At 35.4% G+C, this 21,499-nt stretch overlaps 1 protein-coding gene across 7 annotated transcripts in view; it reads right to left on the bottom strand.

Moving 5' to 3' along the window:
- The window catches only part of subdued (anoctamin 1), a 54,988-nt gene that overhangs the window by 24,710 nt on the left and 8,779 nt on the right, over nt 1-21,499 (bottom strand). For 4 of the 7 annotated variants that reach the window (XM_068370963.1, XM_068370964.1, XM_068370957.1 and 1 more), the window contains 5 exons: nt 13,622-13,750; nt 12,160-12,350; nt 11,843-11,921; nt 7,897-7,956; nt 2,371-2,415 (listed from right to left, as the gene is read on the bottom strand). In XM_068370963.1, coding sequence (XP_068227064.1) covers nt 2,371-2,415; nt 7,897-7,956; nt 11,843-11,921; nt 12,160-12,350; nt 13,622-13,711 — 465 coding nt within the window. In that variant the 5' untranslated portion in view covers nt 13,712-13,750. The remainder of the gene's footprint in view (nt 1-2,370; nt 2,416-7,896; nt 7,957-11,842; nt 11,922-12,159; nt 12,351-13,621; nt 13,751-21,499) is intronic. The other 3 variants (XM_068370960.1, XM_068370961.1, XM_068370962.1) reach the window with 3 other exon arrangements.

Genomic DNA, 21,499 nt, shown 5'->3' with positions numbered 1-21,499 from the left:
TGATATGACACCTCGATGAAAAGTGAACGATTCAATAGCTGCCACTTCAGGGTTAATATGATAATTATGATACTGAATCCTGGTTAATTACATAAGAGAATTTATACCATCTGTCATTTCTACACGTAAAATAACTTTACTTATTCCTACATAGAAATGGATTATTTTCGCAATTCAATCAATTTTCAACGACGTACCCTTTTCTTACCGAGATATCTTGGTATCCCAGAATGGAATTAATTGATTGAGCTCCAATAGTCCCTATCAACCTGCCTGATATTATTCTATCTATTAGAAGCATCAACCAAGCCACATAAGAAAGGAGAATTGCTTCGATAGTTTTCGTATATTAGTCGTTACCATCTCGCAGAAGCAATTGGATAGGGACTATCTGCAGATGGGATATAGTTGACAATCTAGGATATTACAGCCAGAGGATTTCTCCAATAACCCTACGGTGCTTCCACACCATTCCCTTTGTTTTGAATGAAGTAATCATATATAAATAACTCTGCTGCGAAAGAACTGATACCAGAGTAATGACGACCCATCAAAATTGGATGAATCGGATTACAATATACTGATTGGTTTTCTGAGGCATTAACAAATACATCATATTTGTTTCAAGAGTAAGATTTATACTGATGTGACCACAGTCTGATGCTTTAAGCAGAGTGAACAGACCACACATGTAAAAGGACCAAAACTTGACTATCACAGACTGACCGCCTCGGTGGAAAAACTAAGTAGAAAGTACCACAACTTACCTCTCTCTAAAGAGGGAATTAAAAAAGCAAGATAAACATGTACCCAACAAACATGGGAAAGGTGTACAGGAGTAAGTGTTTATTATATACAGTGTCTAACCCACAATTATTACTTTACAATTATTCAAGTGATACTGTACCTTATAATAAGAGACTTTGTGGTTTCTATCTACGGAAGTTCCTTAGCTGTCGTTCGATTGATCTATAGAAAATCTTTAAACAGTAAGTAAATAATTTACATAAAATTACCTACTACTAACCTACTTCTCTTCTTTACAACCAGTTTAATCCAAAGATGCTTATTTTCCTTGTAGAAATATCCAAGTCGCACCAACCTATATTTAGATACATAGATTGTTACTTGGCACATATCCTTCATTACATGAGAGAGAATAAAAAACTGAATACTTGGCATTAAACAAATGGGTAACTGAGAATCCTTATGTTGATGGAAAAAATGCTCAAGATGAGGTTTTATCTCTAAGGCACAGAAATATCCAAGCAACATAAAAGTTCAATGAATCCATTAGATCAACAGCAATAACAGAGGATGACCAAGACAAAGACCACAAAGGGCTAACAACGTACACAGTGCTAAGTCAACTCTCTTATTTTTAATATCCAACTAGGAAAAGAAGCATTCACCTCCAACGGAAACACGTGGTCACACACGCGGTCCACAACACAAAGGGTCGCACTGAGATGTGAGGAGCGTCGAGATGATATCACGACGCGACCAGAGAACTTACTGAAGGTCACGACCCAAGCTCACATGTGGCCTGCCTCGGCATTGCCCTCAGGGCACGTATCCTTCCGCCTAGGCCTACCATTACAAAAAACGGGAGTAGGGTAAACTACACAAAACTCTGGTCGATCGAGAAAAGGTTCCAGGTAACTCCTATGAAAGTAGTTCGAGGTAAGTTCCTGTGTTGGAACAAAAATCAATTAAGAGATAAGACAGTCCTGTCGTGGGAAAAATGTTCTTATACTTCATTACAACTTTTGTACCTATTACATCTTTTAAAACACAAGACCCTGATCTGCATGATAGTATATTTTGAAAATCCAGCATTGAAATTAGAACCATCAAAAATCTAAATAGAATTAGATGGATCACTAAAGAATAAAAACAATTTTAAATTAATTCTTAGAGCTTCCTACAGAAAGGGAAAGGGTATCAAAAATATCTAAATAAAAACAACAACACTGTATTAATGTATAGTGTCCGATACCGATGATTACACGTTGCTAAAATTGAACACAATGATCTAATATATTAGCTCAGTCAAATGAAATCCAAAGATCTAATTCATCAAAACTTTAAGCAGACTACGATGAAGAATACATAGTGAGCGAGAGAAATATCCACCTGAAAATCCTAATACTAAAATATGGACAGAAAGGCTTTCATGGTTTGTGGACAAACAAGCAGGAGATGGGGATGTTTTTAAAGGTACAACACTTCAGGGTGCTTAACTTCACTCAAAAACCAGTAATCCAAAACAAAAAACAAACTACCTAATACCAATTTGCATGACCAGTTAAGATAAACTACATTTATCTCTTCCGTTCATTAAGTTTCCACCGTGACTCGACCAGTTACCTGAATTTTTGCTAAGTGATACAGCGTAGGGTATTTCTGTTGTCTCTGTAACAGTAATGCAGTACTTCAATATGACACACTACATTGGACCCAAATACAATTTATCTAAAGTGAACATCATAAAAACAATATATCAAAATTTCTGTTCAACATAATCCAATTACAAAATAAAAATGACCTCTCAATTAACTTTATAACTGAGGGGCGTATTTTCAAAACTTCAAAAATTTCATGCAAATGTGTAACCCAACATTTAGCACAAAACACAAGCCAGTGGCTTAATTTTATCAAAGGAAGTCTCAAATAAAGTGTGTGAAATAATCCTGCCTGTTTTAAAGTCTTTCTGGTGAAAACTGCATTGAGTATGCTATTTATGTAACTGTAACAAGATCGTCGTTTGAATAATTTCTTGATAGTTAAGAGATACGACGATGGCAATGCAATCACACGAGTGATAGCAGAGATCAACACCAATGACAATAACAAAAGGACCTTCCAGACGACAGAGCAAATGTTCTTCAAACAAAACTGTTACCAGATAACCACAAAAAAGGGAATGTTCGGCGTTGTTCGCTGATGACGTCAGAAACGAGGATTTTCAGACATACTGTTTGGTATTTTATGTCTGCGAACAAGTAAACTTTTTGTTTCCATATCAGGTTCCATATTCTCTATCATTTGAAGTCCACTTTGAACCATTTTGATATGGTAACAGTTTTGTTCACAAACACTTGCTCTGTCGCCTGGATGGTCCCTAAGGCACATTACGCATTAATTCCACCATCAGAGTTGGAAGGAGGTTATGTTTTCGCCCCTGTTTGTGGGTTTGTTTGTGTGTGAGTATTTGTGAACAGCTTCCTGGTCAAAATTTAATCATAGAGTAGTGAAACTTGCACGGATTAACTGTTATGTAAAAAGCTGTTAGTGATTAAATTTTGGAAGGTCAAGGTCAAAGGTCAAGCAAAACGTCCAATTCACGTAATCAGCCATAAGTTTGGACATTGTTGTCACAGACTTCAAACTTGGTTCTATTTAAGTGTATGAAAATTCACACCAATTAATACATGTTAAGGACAAGGTCAAGGTCGATCAAAAGGTCGAAAAATAAGCTGCCGAGAACAAATCTTGGAAATTTTGTATATTTCATTTATATAAACTTAACCTTTAAATGTAAGCCTACTTTATCTTATCAGAGGAACTGGAACATTCAATGAAAATTGATAACATAGATGGTTTGTATAGCATGGAAATTTATATGTATAAAAAGACCCCTCCTTTAAAATGGAAGACTTACTCGGGGGTAAGTAGTCCCTCATATCCAATTTGCATAGGTTCATTCCCTCGTGGAAATGTCACCTCAAGGTATGTTTAAGATTTTAGGACTAAGGCCAGTATTCGTTTTCAGTGAGGAAAATTCAAACAAGGAAGTAACGTTGAGTAACTCTCCCTTTAGGGAAGGGAGATCATGTCAAAGACTTCTCTTCCCAAGGAATCGGGAGAACTATCTACGGACACCTTTTCCCCATTTAATAAAAGGACAGAGGAATTGCTTCGTTGACAATTTAGGCTAAAAGTGAGGATGCTCTAACAAGTATCTTCTGTGCATGCTTGGCAATGCAGCATGTACTCATACTTTGAGGAAGGGAGAAAGGAGCAGCACTGTTAGTCGCTGAAACTTCTTCCCCACACTAATACCATCTTTGTACCTCAGACAAGATGGTAAAGGAGGTTACACTTTTGAGCAAACATCACTATAGGGACAATAAACACAAAGAATTCATGGTTGATATTTGAGATAAAATGAATAGAAGATTGTGTAGCACTAAGCTAATACTAATACTAGGCAGGCAGTTAATTCTAATAGCCAAGCCTTTTCCATCATAAGACTCAATACTACGCAGTACTCTAGAAGTTTTATTCCAGCTGTTACCAAGTTGTGGAATGATTTTCCTAATCGGGTTGTTGAATCAGTAGAACTTCAAAAGTTCAAAGTGGGAGCAAATGCTTTTTTGTTGACCAGGCGGACATGGGTCTTTTTATAGTTTATATATGACATATTTGTTTTTGACGTTGTTAGTAGTTTATATATGATATATCTGTTATGACGTTGTTACTTTTTTTAGAATGATTTATTGTTAATTTGTTCTCTTCAGTTATTCATTTCCTTTTTTCCTTTCCTCACTGGGCTATTTTTCCCTATTGGAGCCCCTGGGCTTATAGCATCTTGCTTTTCCAATTAGGGTTGTAGCTTGGATAGTAATAATAATAATATTCCTAGCAATAGGCAAAGAATGCTCTTCTATGTGCGAGCATTGCTTGAGCCTTAGATCATCCTGTACAGGAAAACTCACCAGGCAGAAGGAAAACAATATTAAAACACATTTTCCCATGTCTATTGGTAGTTGTCATAGGGTACCTACATACAAGACCCATACGTGGACTTACACACAGAGCTGTGTCCAAGCTAGGGAAAGGAGATAGATGCTCAAAGGCAAGCCTGCTCGGTTTGCCATGGCCAAGGCTAGAAAACCTTTTTGGTGAGAGATTATCAACTACTCTAGGGTGTGGTAAAGCACCCACTTGTATTTCTCCTAAACAATGGGTGTGTTGCAAACAAGTTGCTCACCACCCAATCCTAAATAATGTGATGAAGTATGACATTAATTTACTTGGAAACAGGGACACAGGTAAGCCTAGTCTCTCATTGTATACACAAGAAGACCCCATGGGTTACAATCGCCCTAAATGAGACCAAATACCCACTATCAATGTAACCAAATACAGTAGCTGAAATACAGATGCTATGCTTCAGTTGACCAAACCTGACGGTATCCAGTCCTGGACATGTAGTCATCTAAACCACAAAGAAAAAGATAGTCCCTTGAAGTCCTGTACATAAGGACTTCTTCTTGAAGATTAGGGAAATAAATCCATGTAAGAACTTCTCATAAGAAAATGAAACAATACGAGGGAAGTTGTCCACTAGCCCGTGGATGCAGCACCTGGGTTTTTGGAATACCTTGACTGAAGTGAGACAGATCTGAAATACCACAGCAAGAATTTGATTTTTACCCATGGTGCAGTACTTGCAACCCTAATGAGTACTGTATCATTATACTACGTATTGCGAGAACATCCTACACTCTTTATAAACTTTGAAGTAAGGATGGTAACCTAATTTTCATATTCAAAATTCAGTTGCAAATGAGTTTTCAAGGATATTTTTCAAATACATACTAAACTATTTATCCAACATAGCAACCCATTACAAATTCAGTTATACCCTATACCCAAGACTATTATTTACACACCAATCTCCAATTAGATTTCTAGCATATTTAGAGAAACCTGTATGAAATTGCAGAAAATTCTCTTCATGAAAATGTACCAATGATGAGATCCAAGAATTACTAACACTTGTAATGAGGAACCACGGACTGGTAACTGTACTCTTATAATTCACCAGAAAGAATGTCGTCGTATAGGGAAGTCCATCCATCCATATACCAAGGCACTTCCCCCAATTTTGGGGGGTAGCCGACAACAACAAGAAACAAAACAAAAAAGGGGACCTCTACGTTCCTCCAGCCTAACCAGGGACTCAGCCGAGTTCAGCTGGTACTGCTAGGGTGCCACAGCCCAACCTCCCACATTTCCACCACAGATGAAGCTTCATACTGCTGAGTCCCCTACTGCTGCTAGTAAGCAAATATTTAGTGGATTATCATTATCAATATAACAAACTAAAAAACCATAAAAAAAATATTTGCAGGTGTCAGTTAGGGATGTAAGCAAAAACTTAATTTGCAGATATGGAAATAATCAACAAAATTCATGCATTAAGTACCACTAACCTATCGTCTTTTAAATCTTTATCAGTTTTTATTTTTCTTTTTCATTTTCCCACTTACTGCAGGAAGGGCATTTTATCAGAGCTCTTCATACTAATAATACGACATATCTAACCAGCCTTCGTACCAATAGAATTTGATTCGAAAAAAGAAAAAATAAGTTTAGTACTGTATAAATTAAGACGTACATACAACCATTAACAATATGCTCTCCTTAAAACTGTAACCCATCCTGATAAAAAATATTCTTTACTAATAACTTCTTTTTCCTCTGATTAGGACTGCACAATGAGGATTGCAACGTTGGGACTATTATATGTTGCAAGAATTTCCATTAGTCTATTCATAGAAAATTATATAAATTCTATCTCTCTGACGACCTACGATGTTAAATTTCACCCTTCTCTCTTACACATAGCAAAGGTTGTACCTTTCTGTCTTAGCATAAAATATCTATGAATAAAAATAATACTATTAGGTTTTTCAACTGTTTAAAAATGCTAGATAAATATAGTATTCTCTGGTTGCAGCGACCTTAAATCAAAAATAAAATAAGCCTAATAAATATATATTTCCCGACTGCAGCAACCTTAAATAAAAAATAAATCACACACGAAAGACAATATTAATCATCAAGAAACACGGAACTTTTCTAAGATTACACTAGAATTACATAACACTTCGCTCATCATCATCAACATGCTCTACAACACAACAACTAACACAGCAAAAAGCAGCTCTGGGAAAAGCAACAGTCAACTCCAGTTCCGAATGAAATTAAAAGAAATTATATAAGTTCATCTTTTAGCTGTAAAAAGCTACCTATTCAGAGAGCATCACATCCTCAATGGAAACCTAAAAACCACAAAAACGTATCTATAAACACCTCTAGATAAACGTTAACGAGAGAACGTCGGCCGTGGCTTCCTTCGTTAATCCAAAAAGAAGTATCTATACTCCTCTAGATAAACGTTAATGAAAGAATGTCGGCCGTGGTTTCCTCTGTAAATCCACAAAAAAATATCTATAAACACCTCTAGATAAGCGTTAACGAGAGAATGTCGGCCGTGGCTTTCTTCGTTAATTCACAAAAAAGTATCTATACGCCTCTAGATAAACGTTAGCAAAAAAACAGCGGCCTTGGTTTCCTTCGTTAATCCACAAAAAAGTATCTAAACGTCTCTAGATAAATGCTAACGAGAGAACGTCGGCCTTGGTTTCCTTCGTTAATACACAAAAAAATATCTATACGCCTCTAGATAAACGTTAACGAGAAAACAGAGGCCTTGGTTTCCTTTGATAATCCACAAAAAAGTATCTATAAATACCTTTAGATAAACGTAAACGTTAACAAGAAAACAGCGGCCTTGGTTTCCTTCATTAATCAACAAAGAAGTATCTATACGTCTCTAGATAAACGATAATGAGAAAACGTCGGCCTTGGTTTCCTTCGTTAATCCACAAGAAAAATATCTATAAACACCTCAAGATAAATGTTAACGAGAGAACGTCGGCCGAGGCTTCCCTCGTTAGGTACTAGAGCGATAAGAAGTAGAGCGAACTCAAAAATCAAAATCAGGTTATTAAACAAAACAAACCCCAGTGAATATCAATAATGTTAAGATGTTAAATGGGAAACTGGTGCCATTGGGTTACACATTACCATTTCTCTTACCAACTCTTGAAACAGTTCGCCAACTCTCCCCAGAAAGCTCTTCTTAAGGGGCCCGTCACACTTGAGGTTGGAATACGTTAAAAGGCTAAAGTCAGTCTTCTTTCAAGCGAGTGGGTCAATTGCTTACAACCTATTACACAGTACAGAAATGAGGTAGAAGAGCTACATCCCTACGTACGTTAGTATTGTATGAATGTCTCGTTGTTATGACTGAAACACTGAAACACTATTAACAGATACAGTACTATTCTGTGCGGTAATAATGTTTTTCAAAGCTTCCAAGAGTCGGTGTATTCGTGTCCACTCTAAAATTGTACGCTGTAATAGGAGAACGTCTATTGGCTGTATTTTTCATGTTTATTTAAATAGTCTTTTAAGCTGTTGCTATTTTAAACTTGTGTACGTAATACCGATAACAATACTCTGTGATAAAATAACGTATATTGGTTGTATTTTTCATGTTTATTCAATTAGTCTTTTAAGCTGATGCCACTCTAAACTTGTGTACATAATATCGCTAATTATACTCTTTAATAAAAGAACGTATCTTGGTTGTAATTTTCATGTTTATTCAAATAGTCTTCAAGCTGTTGCCATTTTAAACTTGCGTACATAATATCGCTAATTATTTAAACTCCAAATAACCATACAATACCTTATTCTTATCCTACAATATAATTTTCACGAATTCCAATCTGACGTAAATCATTCTACAATTAATGCATCCTAGAAAAAATCAGGGTTGGATCATTAAGAATAAGAAAGATCCTTAAAAAAGGTTACTTATAATCTATAACAATAATTCTTAGCTTTAATTTGATATATGGAATTTGCAAAGACTTTTCAGTAATGTAGTGCTACTGGTATGATAACTAACATTACAAGTGGACTATTTAAACCCCTTTTAAGGATCTGTTTAAAGAAAGTAGGTGGCATATAACGTTCTACCAAAGTTTTGTACCGTAAGATATTGCCAACGAGATACTGGGACAGACTCTGATTATTCATTGATATAAATTAATTTCAAACTAAAAAAATAATAAGAAAAAGGCATTTGCAAATTGTGTCTGTTTAAATCAACCCTTAACAGAACATTAATATATCAAAGGACATTCATTAAATATTCAGCATTGTTTTTAGGAATCAGTCAGTTTCCTAAAAAGAATCTCTAGTTTAACTAAGTTGTTTTTACTCTATTTTAAGGGCTGCTTTTCTGATCCTTTACAGCAGGGGAACACTACACTCTCTAGGACATTCAGTCATTTTGTTATATGTATTCCAAGGGATTCGGCATTTCACGGTACGCTTAGGAATCATTAAAGCACAGTCTCTGTGTGGAGAGGGCCCACCGCAAGTAGTGTACAGGCTCCTTCCATTGTCACTTCAGCTTCCAAACAGCTACTTTTAATCCATTCAGTGTCTTCTATCTTAGTTGTTAAGCTTATCTGAATTTCCCTTGGGCAAATTTTCATCTACCAAGATTCAATCCTTCAAGCGATCTCTACAACCATCTAGAAGTAAGATTCGACGTCACATAACAAAATAGTAGTTGACGACTCTCTCTTTTTTAATTGATTCAACACTGCTTCATTCACACAAGATTCAACAAAAATGCAATGATAGTACTTTGTATTTTTTGGCAATGACAATTCAGACACTTTTCTACAATCTTGCATCCCATGCTAAAATAAAGTACAAAGGTCTTTTAAAACTTTCAAATGACAGTATACAATTAGCGTTCAGAACTTGAGCATGCATCACAGAAAGCCGAGGAGACACCTCGCACCTCCACAAACATAACGACGACATAACACAAAAGAGAATTTTATCCTCATAACTACGAAACTATAGTGTTTCTTATCATTTAAATACATTATCCAGAATAAAAATATTGTTAACATTAAGACACTGGGCACATTTTTCTCACACGGGTACGACATACTATATTATCGCATCATCAGATATTTCCAGCTTTATACCGAGACCTACGAAGGCAAACATACAAACCAGTCATAACTATAGTCAAACATATAATTCAGAAATAAATGATACTTCAGTCTACTTCCAATCACACACATCTCAAATCTTTAACCCGTCCAAAATTTACGACGATTATAACTTTACACATGTTCAGTACAAAAATACTATTTATACATAACTTCGGTACATCAAAATGGATTAAAATGGCAAAGTGGCTAAAACACAAAATAATGTTATGAATAAGATTTGATGAATATTTCGTTCGAGGAGTAAAACAGCCCTGAAAGAGTTTCCGTCTCCTGCAGTGTTCTTATAGTTGAGATGGATAGAAATAAAAATTGATGAAGGAAGAGTATAAATTAATCATCACTGTAAGTTACAGCATTGTAATTTTCAATGAAACTTCTACAGCTGCAATGGTATAATAAAAATAAGCCAAAATAAAAACAAAAAACGGACAAAAAAGAAAAAAAAAAAGTACGGAAAAAACTCATGATTGGGTATTGATCTTAATAGTATAGGGCAGATTCTAAGTAATAATGAAGGCATCGTTTGAGTAAATAATAATTCGATTATGAAATACAAAGTATATGGTATCATGTGGTTTAAACATAAGTAAATAAATAAATGAATAAATGTTATATATATATATATATATATATATATATATATATATATATATATATATATATATATATATATATATATATATATATATACTGTATATATATATATATATATATATATATATATATATATATATATATATATATATATATATATATATATATCACAAGCACACGTGATTTTAATTAATGTAAATATCACCCACGAATGGCATTTAATACCGAATTCTATCTTGGGAATATATATCCACTTGGAATTCATTTTATGGTAACAGCTTCTGGCCGGGTGGGGATTCGAACAGGTGGTGGTTCGAATCCCCACCCAGCCAGAAGCTGTTACCATAAAATGAATTCCAAGTGGATATATATTCCCAAGATAGAATTCGGTATTAAATGCCATTCGTGGGTGATATTTACATACATACATATATATATATATATATATATATATATATATATATATATATACAAAATTCTGAATTCAGATATATATATATTAACAAAAAGAAAAGGCATGAAAAGTATCAGATTGAAGACCTTCAAAACTACCAAGAATGATATTAGTTCGGCTGAAAGTGAGGGAAAGTATGAACATGTAGAAAAATCAAAAGAATAAAACTAAGTCAACTGAAAAATAAAGAAGCTAAAAAAGAGTCGAAATAGAAAGTAAGAGGCGGCTAAAATAGAATTGAAATGTAGAGGGCGGATATATAGAGGGAAATGGAAGAGGACGTACAAAGTTAACATCCTCGGACATTGCGAACGGTTTACCGCCAGAGATACAATGGAAAACTAAATTCATCAAATAAATAAGATCATAAACCTTTCTCAGGATTAATATAAATCAACAGACGATAATAAAATCCAAGCGTAGCGAACTATTCATGCTTTAAATTTTCGTATTCAAGTAGAATAGGTAGAAACGTGGTCACACTCACATGGTGTCCACTAAAAACTGTCACATCATTTATCAGTTTAATTTTCAGTAACAAATATTTGACATTACTCTAACATATATCTGCTTCTGAAAGAGCACAAACTTTGATAGATAACAGAGATAATATGACAAGTCATTGCAACTATGAATAGCATATCACGATCACAGATATTCAGCATCAACTTAAGTACCTGAGGCATTGGCAATGAATAAAATATTGCCGAATGAATAACTACATTGACGTAACAAATATTGTACATTCACGAATCCAGTAAAATGACATTAAATGAATAATGCTCAAGAATAGAAAAAAAGTAAATGAAACATTCAAATCTTATAACTCAAAAAGCTACAACTAATTCTGCAAGTTTGGAAATTTCACGGAAAGGAGAGACCGACTTACCTCTCTCATTGGCATACGTAACTTCAGGATTTCGGCATATCTGGTGCACACTTCCATGGGTGCGTGAACCTTTACGAATCTGGAAGAGAAACGAACGTTCAAATTGACTGAATAAGTTTCGGCGAGGAAATTTTTCCGTCGCTAACCAGCAAACTTTTAGACTCATCATTATCTCATCCTACGCCAATTGACGCAAAAGGCTTCAATTAGATTTCTCTAGTTTGAACTTATAAATCAACGTCTCCATTCATCATCATCTACTTTACACTTCATAGTCACAAACAAAAATATTCCTCCTCGATAATAAATCAACCGACCTTAGAGGCACACTTTCCACTTGATCCACCTCAAGTAGAAGTCCTTCCTTGGCAAGGTTGTCCTCGAAAGTCTCCCGGCGACTCTCGTTCTCGGCACTTTCGGGGGTTTCTTGTTCCAGTTCGCGCGAGACCAGAACATAATCAATGCTTGAGATTCCATCTTTAAAATATAGGTCTGGTTGAGTATGTATCTGAAGAAAAAAAAATAATTTTATCTTCTCAGTATCTTGATATAATATAAATTTCCTTAATCCTAATTCATCACTCTTCCTCATCCCTTGTATTGTAACTTCTTGTCTTTTAAGAAATTAAAATTTCTTTATTCAATATAATTCAGAGATCATATTTATGTAACACTTCATTTAAATTTCACTTGCATGGCTTTATATTTTCTTATTCTGGTTATAATCCCTTAATTCAATATGTTCATTTCAAGCAAATTTACTCCTTGAGGCAAGTCTTCGTATTTCACCCTGCTACCAGAAGATCCTTTTAAAAGTTCCTATTCAATGAAACTCAATTGGGAAGAAATCAGGGCCTCATTTCTGTTGCTCTTTTTTAAACATCATTACATGGTTGCCTTTACTTTTGCCTTCCACCGCTCGTCCAGTCGGTAAAATGTACGCTGCAGTATTTGCCTCGACTTTGCTAGGTACGTGGTCTTATTTTGTCTGGCCTTACAAATACTGATGTACTGAGTTTTAAAGAACACCCAATGAGATGCTTCACCACACGACATTCCCAATTACGTCTCATATCGACGAGTGACCCACAAAACAAAGCTACAGATCTGAATAGCTTTTTAATCAGTTCACATTTAGAATACAGAACAAGAGACAAACGTTTATGTGTATATCGTCCTACGGTCTGTATAACTTTGGAAAATATAGTTTGGCATAATTCAGATAAAGAAGTCTACATCTTTATTCTTATTTTCAATATTCGTATTTTTAATAGAAAGAAAAGAATTATATACAGAATAAGGATGTGTCAAGCAAGATGCTACTAGTACAATGACCTTCAAATACTCAAAAACTAGAAACCAAAATAACAAATATAAACAACTTTTCAAGGCCAAAGCCTCTCTCTAGCACAGAGGTAACATCTTCCTAAAACAGAAAATCTAACGGCCGGTTTACACGGGGATACAGGTAGTTCACTGACGTCAGTAACTAGCGGCAAGTAAATTTCCCAGGATAGTAAGCATTTGCACGAGGACACTTTGCCTTTGCACGGAGATAGTTTGCTGAAACAAGCAAACTATCCTCGTGTACACCGACCTAGAGATCAACCTCAAACCCTGGAGACGCGAACCTAACAAACAATGCGAGACTTTTCAAATTCATACGAATAAACCTTATTTGTTAAATTATCAACGACGTCGGATTCAGTGATAAAAAGTGATCCGAGTTGATGAAGCTAACATGATCGGAGGAACTCTAACGCTTTAGAATTTTCTTACCTTCTTGGTATTATTTGGAGGTTCGCCATTCAGGTCATCGAGAATGATGTCATTGTGATCGTGCAGAAGATCGGCGTCCATGTCTGACATGTCTTCAGGATCGTGCAAATCATGGGCAGAATAGTATACCTTGAAGGAAATTAACATATACATTAATATTGAGAATACAGTTTAATCATGGAAGTATGCATACAAATAAATGTATAATATATATATATATATATATATATATATATATATATATATATATATATATATATATATATATATATATATATATACACACACAGTATATATATGGTATATATACAATTTATATAGTTTACAGCAGACCCTCCCTATTTGAAAGAATTATAACGGATAGCATATAAGAGGTTTACATTATCAATATACAGTACTGTACTGATATTCTAAATGCAATAAAAGATGATTTTCAAGGATTTATTCTACTAAAGTGGATACCAATTGCATGAATTAACTTTACCAAAAAGTGAATTTACTGTTAAAAGACAATTACGTCAAACAGGGGAAACAAATGTGTCACGATTTTCTAGTCTCTGCGTAATGAATATCAAACCATCTCGGTAGCGAAACATTTTACGGGAAAGAAATTTAATGACTTCCAATTAAGATCACAGCTGATTAACTAAATTCAGCATTAACTATATTTGTAAAATGATAAGAGAACAATAATTACCACCGAGAAGTGCGATATTCATCCGTAGAATTTATTCCCTCCGTTCCCGTACCTCCAGTATACTTAACGTATAAATACTACATAGTGCAACGAGATTACTGTGTCAGTCAAATAGAAATAGCGCAATCAATTTCATAAAAATTATCAATTATCAAAATTATGAATATCATACTGCCTTAACTCAAACTACATTACAGTATTAACCCTTTTACCCCCAAAGGACATACTGGTACGTTTCACAAAACACATCCCTTTACCCCCATGGACGTACTGGTACGTCCTTGCAAAAAACTGCTATTTACAATTTTGTTTGCATATTTTTGATAAATTTTTGAGAAACTGCAGGCATTTTCCAAGAGAATGAGACCAACCTGACCTCTCTATGATGAAAATTAAGGCTGTTAGAGCAATTTGGAAAAAAATATACTGCAACATGTGCTTGAAAAAAAAATTAACCCCTGGGGGTTAAGGGCTGGAAAGTTCCAAATCCTAGGGGTAAAAGGGTTAAGTTCTACTATCAACACGGAATACATTAATTCTCAAAATTAACGTTTACCACTGCAGTCTAACATGACCGAGGACAGAGAATATCTTAGGTCATTCCTAAATTCTTTTGTACTTACCTCTCATGGTTTACATGATGATGTGTATGACCTATATCAATATGGGGAGATCACAAAAAAATGCTACTACATTTGGCAAACAACACATGTACTAAATAGTCTAATGTACAATGTAATGTACTTTAATTTTATGGTTTAGGCAGATTTATTTAAAGACTAATTATACATTGATTGCAGATTTTTGTTATGACTAATTATACATTATACTCGTCAGGCTGGGAGGAACGTAGAGAGTAGAGGTCCCCTTTTTGTTTTGTTTCATTTGTTGATGTCGGCTACCCCCCAAAATTGGGGGAAGTGCCTTGGTATATGTATTGATGACTAATTACACATGAAATTGTTTTCGTATAAAATAGGCGATGACGTACTTTATTTGAAGGTTAACTTGGTTTTTTGTCTTTCATTAAAAAGATCACAGGTATAATTTAATATCCCTGGCCGGATTAGTCCTACCATTTTATAGCCTAATAATTGAAAAAATAAATAATATTCTAATTCTTCATAAACACTACATAGACTTAAAACAGATAAACTTCTTGTGCTCAGACTAGACTTCCACAAAGCACTGCTTGCTATGCCAAACTACCATCTATTCGAAGGTCGTTACTGCCTTTACCATACGGAGGAGACAAAAAAAATCTATTGATAAAAGGCGAGGGTCTGCTTAATGGTAAGAACAATTCACGACATTTAAGAACTCATGCGGCTTACAGTCACGACTACCGTATCTCCAACCGTAAGATACAGTAACCTGTATTTTTGCAAAGAAACATTAACAAATTAAGAGCTTAGGTTTAGACAAACACAAGACTTGACCAATTTCAAATCAAAACGTAATGACGGAAATCTTAAAACAATTTAATAAATGTTCTGGGTAAGGAGGAGGGCGACTAAAATATGAAATCAAACCACGAATGAAATGAACTAATACTTTAAAGGAAATAGGAGCATTCCCGTAACAAAAGGAAAAACTAGCTACAGACTTAGTCAATGGATTAAAGTAATGCTTGACAAGATGCAATTTGTTTATTTTGTCTGCATAGTTCATCATATATTACACACTAATATCCATTTGTTTATATTAATCTATAAATGCGGTAACATCCCTGACTGGTGAACGCAAGACTGGTGTTCGAGTTCCGCTCAAGCTCAGTCTCTTTGGTCGATGCAACCTAACCATCCTTGTGAGCTAAGGATCAGGGGCTTAGGGGAACCTATAGATCTATCTGCTGAGTCATCAGGAGCCAATGACTGGCCCTCCTTGGTCCTAGCTAGGGTGGAGGGGGTTTACACACTAATCATATCCATTTGTTTATAATAATCTATAAATGTGGTAACGTCCCTGACTGGTGAACGCAAGACTGGTGTTCGAGTTCCGCTGCAACCTCACCATCCTTGTGAGCTAAGGATCAGGGGCTTAGGGGAACCTATAGATCTATCTGCTGAGTCATCAGGAGCCAATGACTGGCCCTCTTTGGTCCTAGCTAGAGTGGAGAGGGGGCTTGGGCACTGATCAAAACATGTATTGTATGCATATATGGTCAGTCTCTCGGGCATTGTCCTACTTGATAGGGCAATGTCAGTGTCCCTTGCCTCTGCCATTCATGAGCAGCCTTTAAACCTCTGTATAGAAGAACCAAACCGCACTGATATAAGGAGCAAGTTTCCAACGGCGTATGTGAAATAGTAGCGTTAACATTGCAACAAACTCAAGGGGTGAAAGCATGTTTTTCAGTCAAACATTTCAATCCCCCTCACCTTAAATATACTGTTCTGTTTCACATACATTGTCTGTTTGTAATCCAGACATTTCAAACTAAAAATATGTTATTTGGCTTCAATTTCTGCTGCCAAAAGGCAGTCCTTTCCTTTCCATTTTCCTTTCTGAATGAAATTCTAGACACGTGATCAAATGTGAGGGGTAGGGAAAATTTATTTCACCTACGATAAATTTCTTATATTCATATCACGTGAATTGCAATAGGACCATCACTGCATTTTAATTTTCAATTTCATATAAACAAACAAAGGCAAATCAGATGAACATGCAGTACTGTACAGTACAGTACTTGCATATCACTTTCTCAAGTACAAAGTACCAGTGGTAAGGGATCCGTTTGATCGGTTCTTTGGGTTAGCCATACAGGACACAAGTGATTTCCACCCAACCTCAATTCACGTTGAAGAGTATTAAGGCCTTGCGCCAATCAATATCCTCATGCCTCAGGCTGTACCAAAGACCTCATGCCCCGGGCTGTACCATAGCCCTAATGCCTAAGTTTGACTTCAAGTTCCCTTCAATAAAAAGTTCCTGTTTTACTATTTTTCTAATTCTTTTCCCGTAACTTCCCAAATCTTCTTGCTTGTTTACTTCTCTGGAATCTTTCTTTTTTTTACCAATTTCTCACTACAGTATTCTTTGATTATAACAAAATAGATCCTACAACTTCCATCAATAATCTGGATATTTAGGAAATTCTAAACTAACTTCTGGAAACTTTGTACCTGAATACATTTCTACAGAATCGGTAATTTGTCTAAATGCTGCGGGTTCTTCCTTTCGGTGATTATGGTAAGCTTCACCAATACTTATTCAGAACACTTTATTAAAGAGATTTCATCTGATCAATGGCATAAGGCTTTACGTATTTTCAGGGTCATCTTTCCTCCGTGCAAGGAGGCCCCTATATGTCTGATCAATAAGTGCCATTTCCCCTAGATTTCTTGAAGCATACAAGAGGGACCTTTCTATTACCAGGTGGTGTTGTAATACCCACAAGGCAATTTCTTCTCATACTTGCTCTTAGAATCAAGAGTCAAAAGATTCCCATTTTACTGTCCTTGAGCACCAGCTTTGGAATTCTCTTACCATTTCATAGGATGCTTACACGCTTCCATTCAAGACCAAACTTTATTTTTACATAACCCATTTTATTTTCCAAAAGGCCTTAGTTAAATAGGACTAACTTGCCAGTCCCACTGGCATCTTCACCATTCTAGATTGGCCAAAGTTAGTTCTCCAATTCATAATTAGAAAGTTACTATATATCAGACAAATTCAAGGAATCCAATTTCATGAATTTCCTGAGTTTGAGAACCAAAAGCATTAAAAACTATTTCTGAAACATGGCTGAAAACTTATAAGCCTGTGAGGAAACTTAATAAAGTTGAAATAATGATCGATGAACACGAGCCCTTTCCAAATCACTTAACAGTACTTATCCGACTATCTAATATATATTCAAATTGACTGCCATTGTTTCCAAATATGAACTGTACCATCAATGTTCAGAAGTTCTAGGGGATCAACAGTTTATCAAATCCTCATATATTCTTCTTACATTAGAAGATATCCGCTATGCAAGTCCTTATTTCAACGTCCAATAACAACCTCCTACCATCTATTGCAACCATGACAGTTATGTAGTTGCTAGCATTGCATTCTGTATCTTTCTTAGTACCAGGTCTTCATAGACACCATTATCTTGCAATATTGGGAGGTTTGCTACCATTTGAGTTTCCTTACCGAGGTTTTTCTAATAATACTTGTGTAGTAGAGCTATCAAGTACCACATTTAGCTTTCTTGGGTTCTGGCATTTTGGTATTCTTCCTACTACAGTACATCCGAATTTTGGCGTGATCTCATGGACATATATTTTCTACTCCTGCTGAATATCTAGGGAAAAGAAGATCAGGTTAAGGGTCACCTACATCTTTGCAACTGTTGGTAAAGGCAAAGGAGTTCATCCCAAATGCTGAAACAACATACCGATGAATCCTAATCTACTCCAGCAGAATAAACAAGACTTGATCTCTAGAACCTTTAACTGCTTAGCCCAACACTTACTTGAGTGGTAAATAAAATCTTTTACTTCCCCTTTAAGTGACCAAAGGCTTAGCATGTGAGGCTGACAAACCATAACAGGGCTCCAGACTAAACTGGTTGTGGTCAGAATAATTGGCATTAAAAGATCATTGCAAAGAACAGTACTGTAATGCAGTATGGAACGGAAACAGCAAGCATGAGGAAGACAGAGGAGAAGAAGATGGATGTGGCAGAAATGAGAATGCTTGGGTGGATGTCTGGGGTGACAAGAGAGGATCGGATAAGAAATGACTACATAAGGGGGTCGACAAAGGTGGTGGAAATATCAAAAAAAGTGCAGGAAGGGAGGCTGAGATGGTATGGACACCTGATGAGGAGAGATGAGGACCACGTTGGGAGACATACTATGGAGATGGAGGTTCAGGGAAGAAGAAGAAGAGGGAGACCAAGAAAGAGATGGAGGGACTGTGTGAGAGGAGACTTACAGGAGAAGGGGATTGATGAGGCAGAAGCGCAGAATAGAAAAAGATGGAAACGGCTCATCCGCAACGGCGACCCAATATAAAAATGGGAACCAGCTGGGAAGAAGAAAAGATCATTGCAAAGGAGTTCAAAATCTTTACTGCTTGTAGAAAACTTTTGCAAGACTGCTGTTTTCAATGAAATGCAAGAGAGGCTTAAAAGCATTATATATCACATTGTTTTACTCATAAGAATAATCACCGCATCATAATCAGAAGAAAATAAACAGATAATCACTTGAGAAGGGCTATTGAATGCATCCTTAGAATGGAAAATGATATTAAAGTCTGTTTACCAATGTATCAAAAGAATTAATACCATTAATAAACAGAATAAGTTTCATCCTCATTGCAATGAAAATAAAAATCATTAGGATTTAAAACAACCTTCCTTAAATTACTATCCAAATGTATTGTAGAAGCCAAAAGATATAGAATAATTAATGTTTTTTCTGCTACATTTGAATGTATAGATTGGATATTCCCTTGTCAACAGTAGCTTATCCTAGTTGGGATATGTTGCTAGAACAACGTTTTAATAGTTTAACCTAATACAAACAAATATAATTCAATAAAAATCAGTTTATTATCTGTGGAAGAACAATAATGATAAATAATAACTGTATTTGAATAACGAAAGACAACCTGTCATTACACTGAAAAAATAATAAAATAGTTTAGTGGACCAGTCCAGTCGAGTTCAAAGCTCCTCCTTAGAAAATGAAGTGAAATTCCTAAGTGTTCAAAACTCGAATGCCAAATGTGAAAGAAAAAGGCTGGACTTGGAAAATGACTAACAATTTGACAAGGAAATTTTTTACCAAAATATGTTTAGCAATGACATCCCAATCACAACAGCCAAGACATTCCTGATATGAAGTCTGTCGTTGGGGTACCACTAGCAGTCCAGCAGTGAGTTATACAGCATCACTTTCTGCCTTTTATTTTCTTTCCATTTTATCTAATCCTTTTATATAAAGCCGTCCCATATCAATGCTTCCTTTTCATACAAAATTCCTTCATGGGAATCTTAGATTGTTTATCAAACTCATAAATAAAATATTAAAGTGCAACGCAAAAAAAAACTCATAAAACATTGCTAAACTAAAACAAAGCGTAACTACTTACTGATAGTGGGGATAAAAAATGTGGGGTACTTAATCATGCGACACTATTCAGATTTACTAAGGTCCTTAGATGATTATGCAACTATTGGATTCAACTATTTAGGTTTTCATATTCACTCACAGCGGTGCCTTCCTGTACGCATCAACACCAGGCACAGGGAGTTTTCAATCTAATTCTATGTTGGAATGGACAATGGAAAAGAGATATATAAAAAAACCTCTAGGATCTACATTCGATAGGCTTGAAACTCCACTTGTAGAGAGGTTCTGGTGTGATGTCTCATGTATAATAAGAGCTACAGTATATTATTTTAACATGAGTAAACTAATGAATAAAAACTAGGCATGTATATTACCACAAAATTTCTTACCTTAATACGTCAATATTTAGCATGTTCGGCAAAACGAGCCAATACAATTTAGAATAGGCTGTCATACTTTTAGGGGGGACGCTGTAATCTGTTATACTCTTAATTCCGAATTACAGTACTGTATGATTAAACTTATTACGAGAGTTTCCAGACATCCTCATTTAGAAAACCCAAAATAAATCATTCTAATTTTCCTATGATATCCAAATCTCTCTGGTTTTGTCTAAATTCCACATGAACAGTTCTCCCCTGAATTATCCTACGTCAAGTACAACATGGTGCCTTTTATCAATACTGTACGCAGGAAAAAATAATCCACAACTTACGAACTTAATACGTCCTAAGATGTTTGGAAGTCGAATTTCGTAAATTTTTGGCCTAGTGTAGTCTTCACCTAACTCAAATGCATACGACTTTCAGCTGAAAAGTCGACAAATAGTTCCGTTTCATATAGAAAATGCCGTCTTGTTCACTGCATTAAATTATGTATGGTTTTATTACAATACAGTAGTTCATTACGAACTTTTGATACAACATCTAAGATTTATTACTTCGGTTGAATTTGTTTGTAAGTTGAGCAGCTTCTTACAGTATTCTAAAACGTCTTTCTGTACTAGACCATAATAAATACGATTATAATAACCTAAAGTCTGCATCTATAGTCCCTAGAGGGCAGTATGATGCAATGTTCATTTACCTCCAGAATGTGAAA

The sequence above is a fragment of the Palaemon carinicauda genome, chromosome 3, assembly GCF_036898095.1.
Source record: "Palaemon carinicauda isolate YSFRI2023 chromosome 3, ASM3689809v2, whole genome shotgun sequence".
NCBI classification, from domain to species: Eukaryota; Metazoa; Arthropoda; class Malacostraca; order Decapoda; family Palaemonidae; genus Palaemon; species Palaemon carinicauda.
Note: the sequence above shows the minus strand (reverse complement) of the source record. Positions and strands in the feature narration are given on the sequence as shown.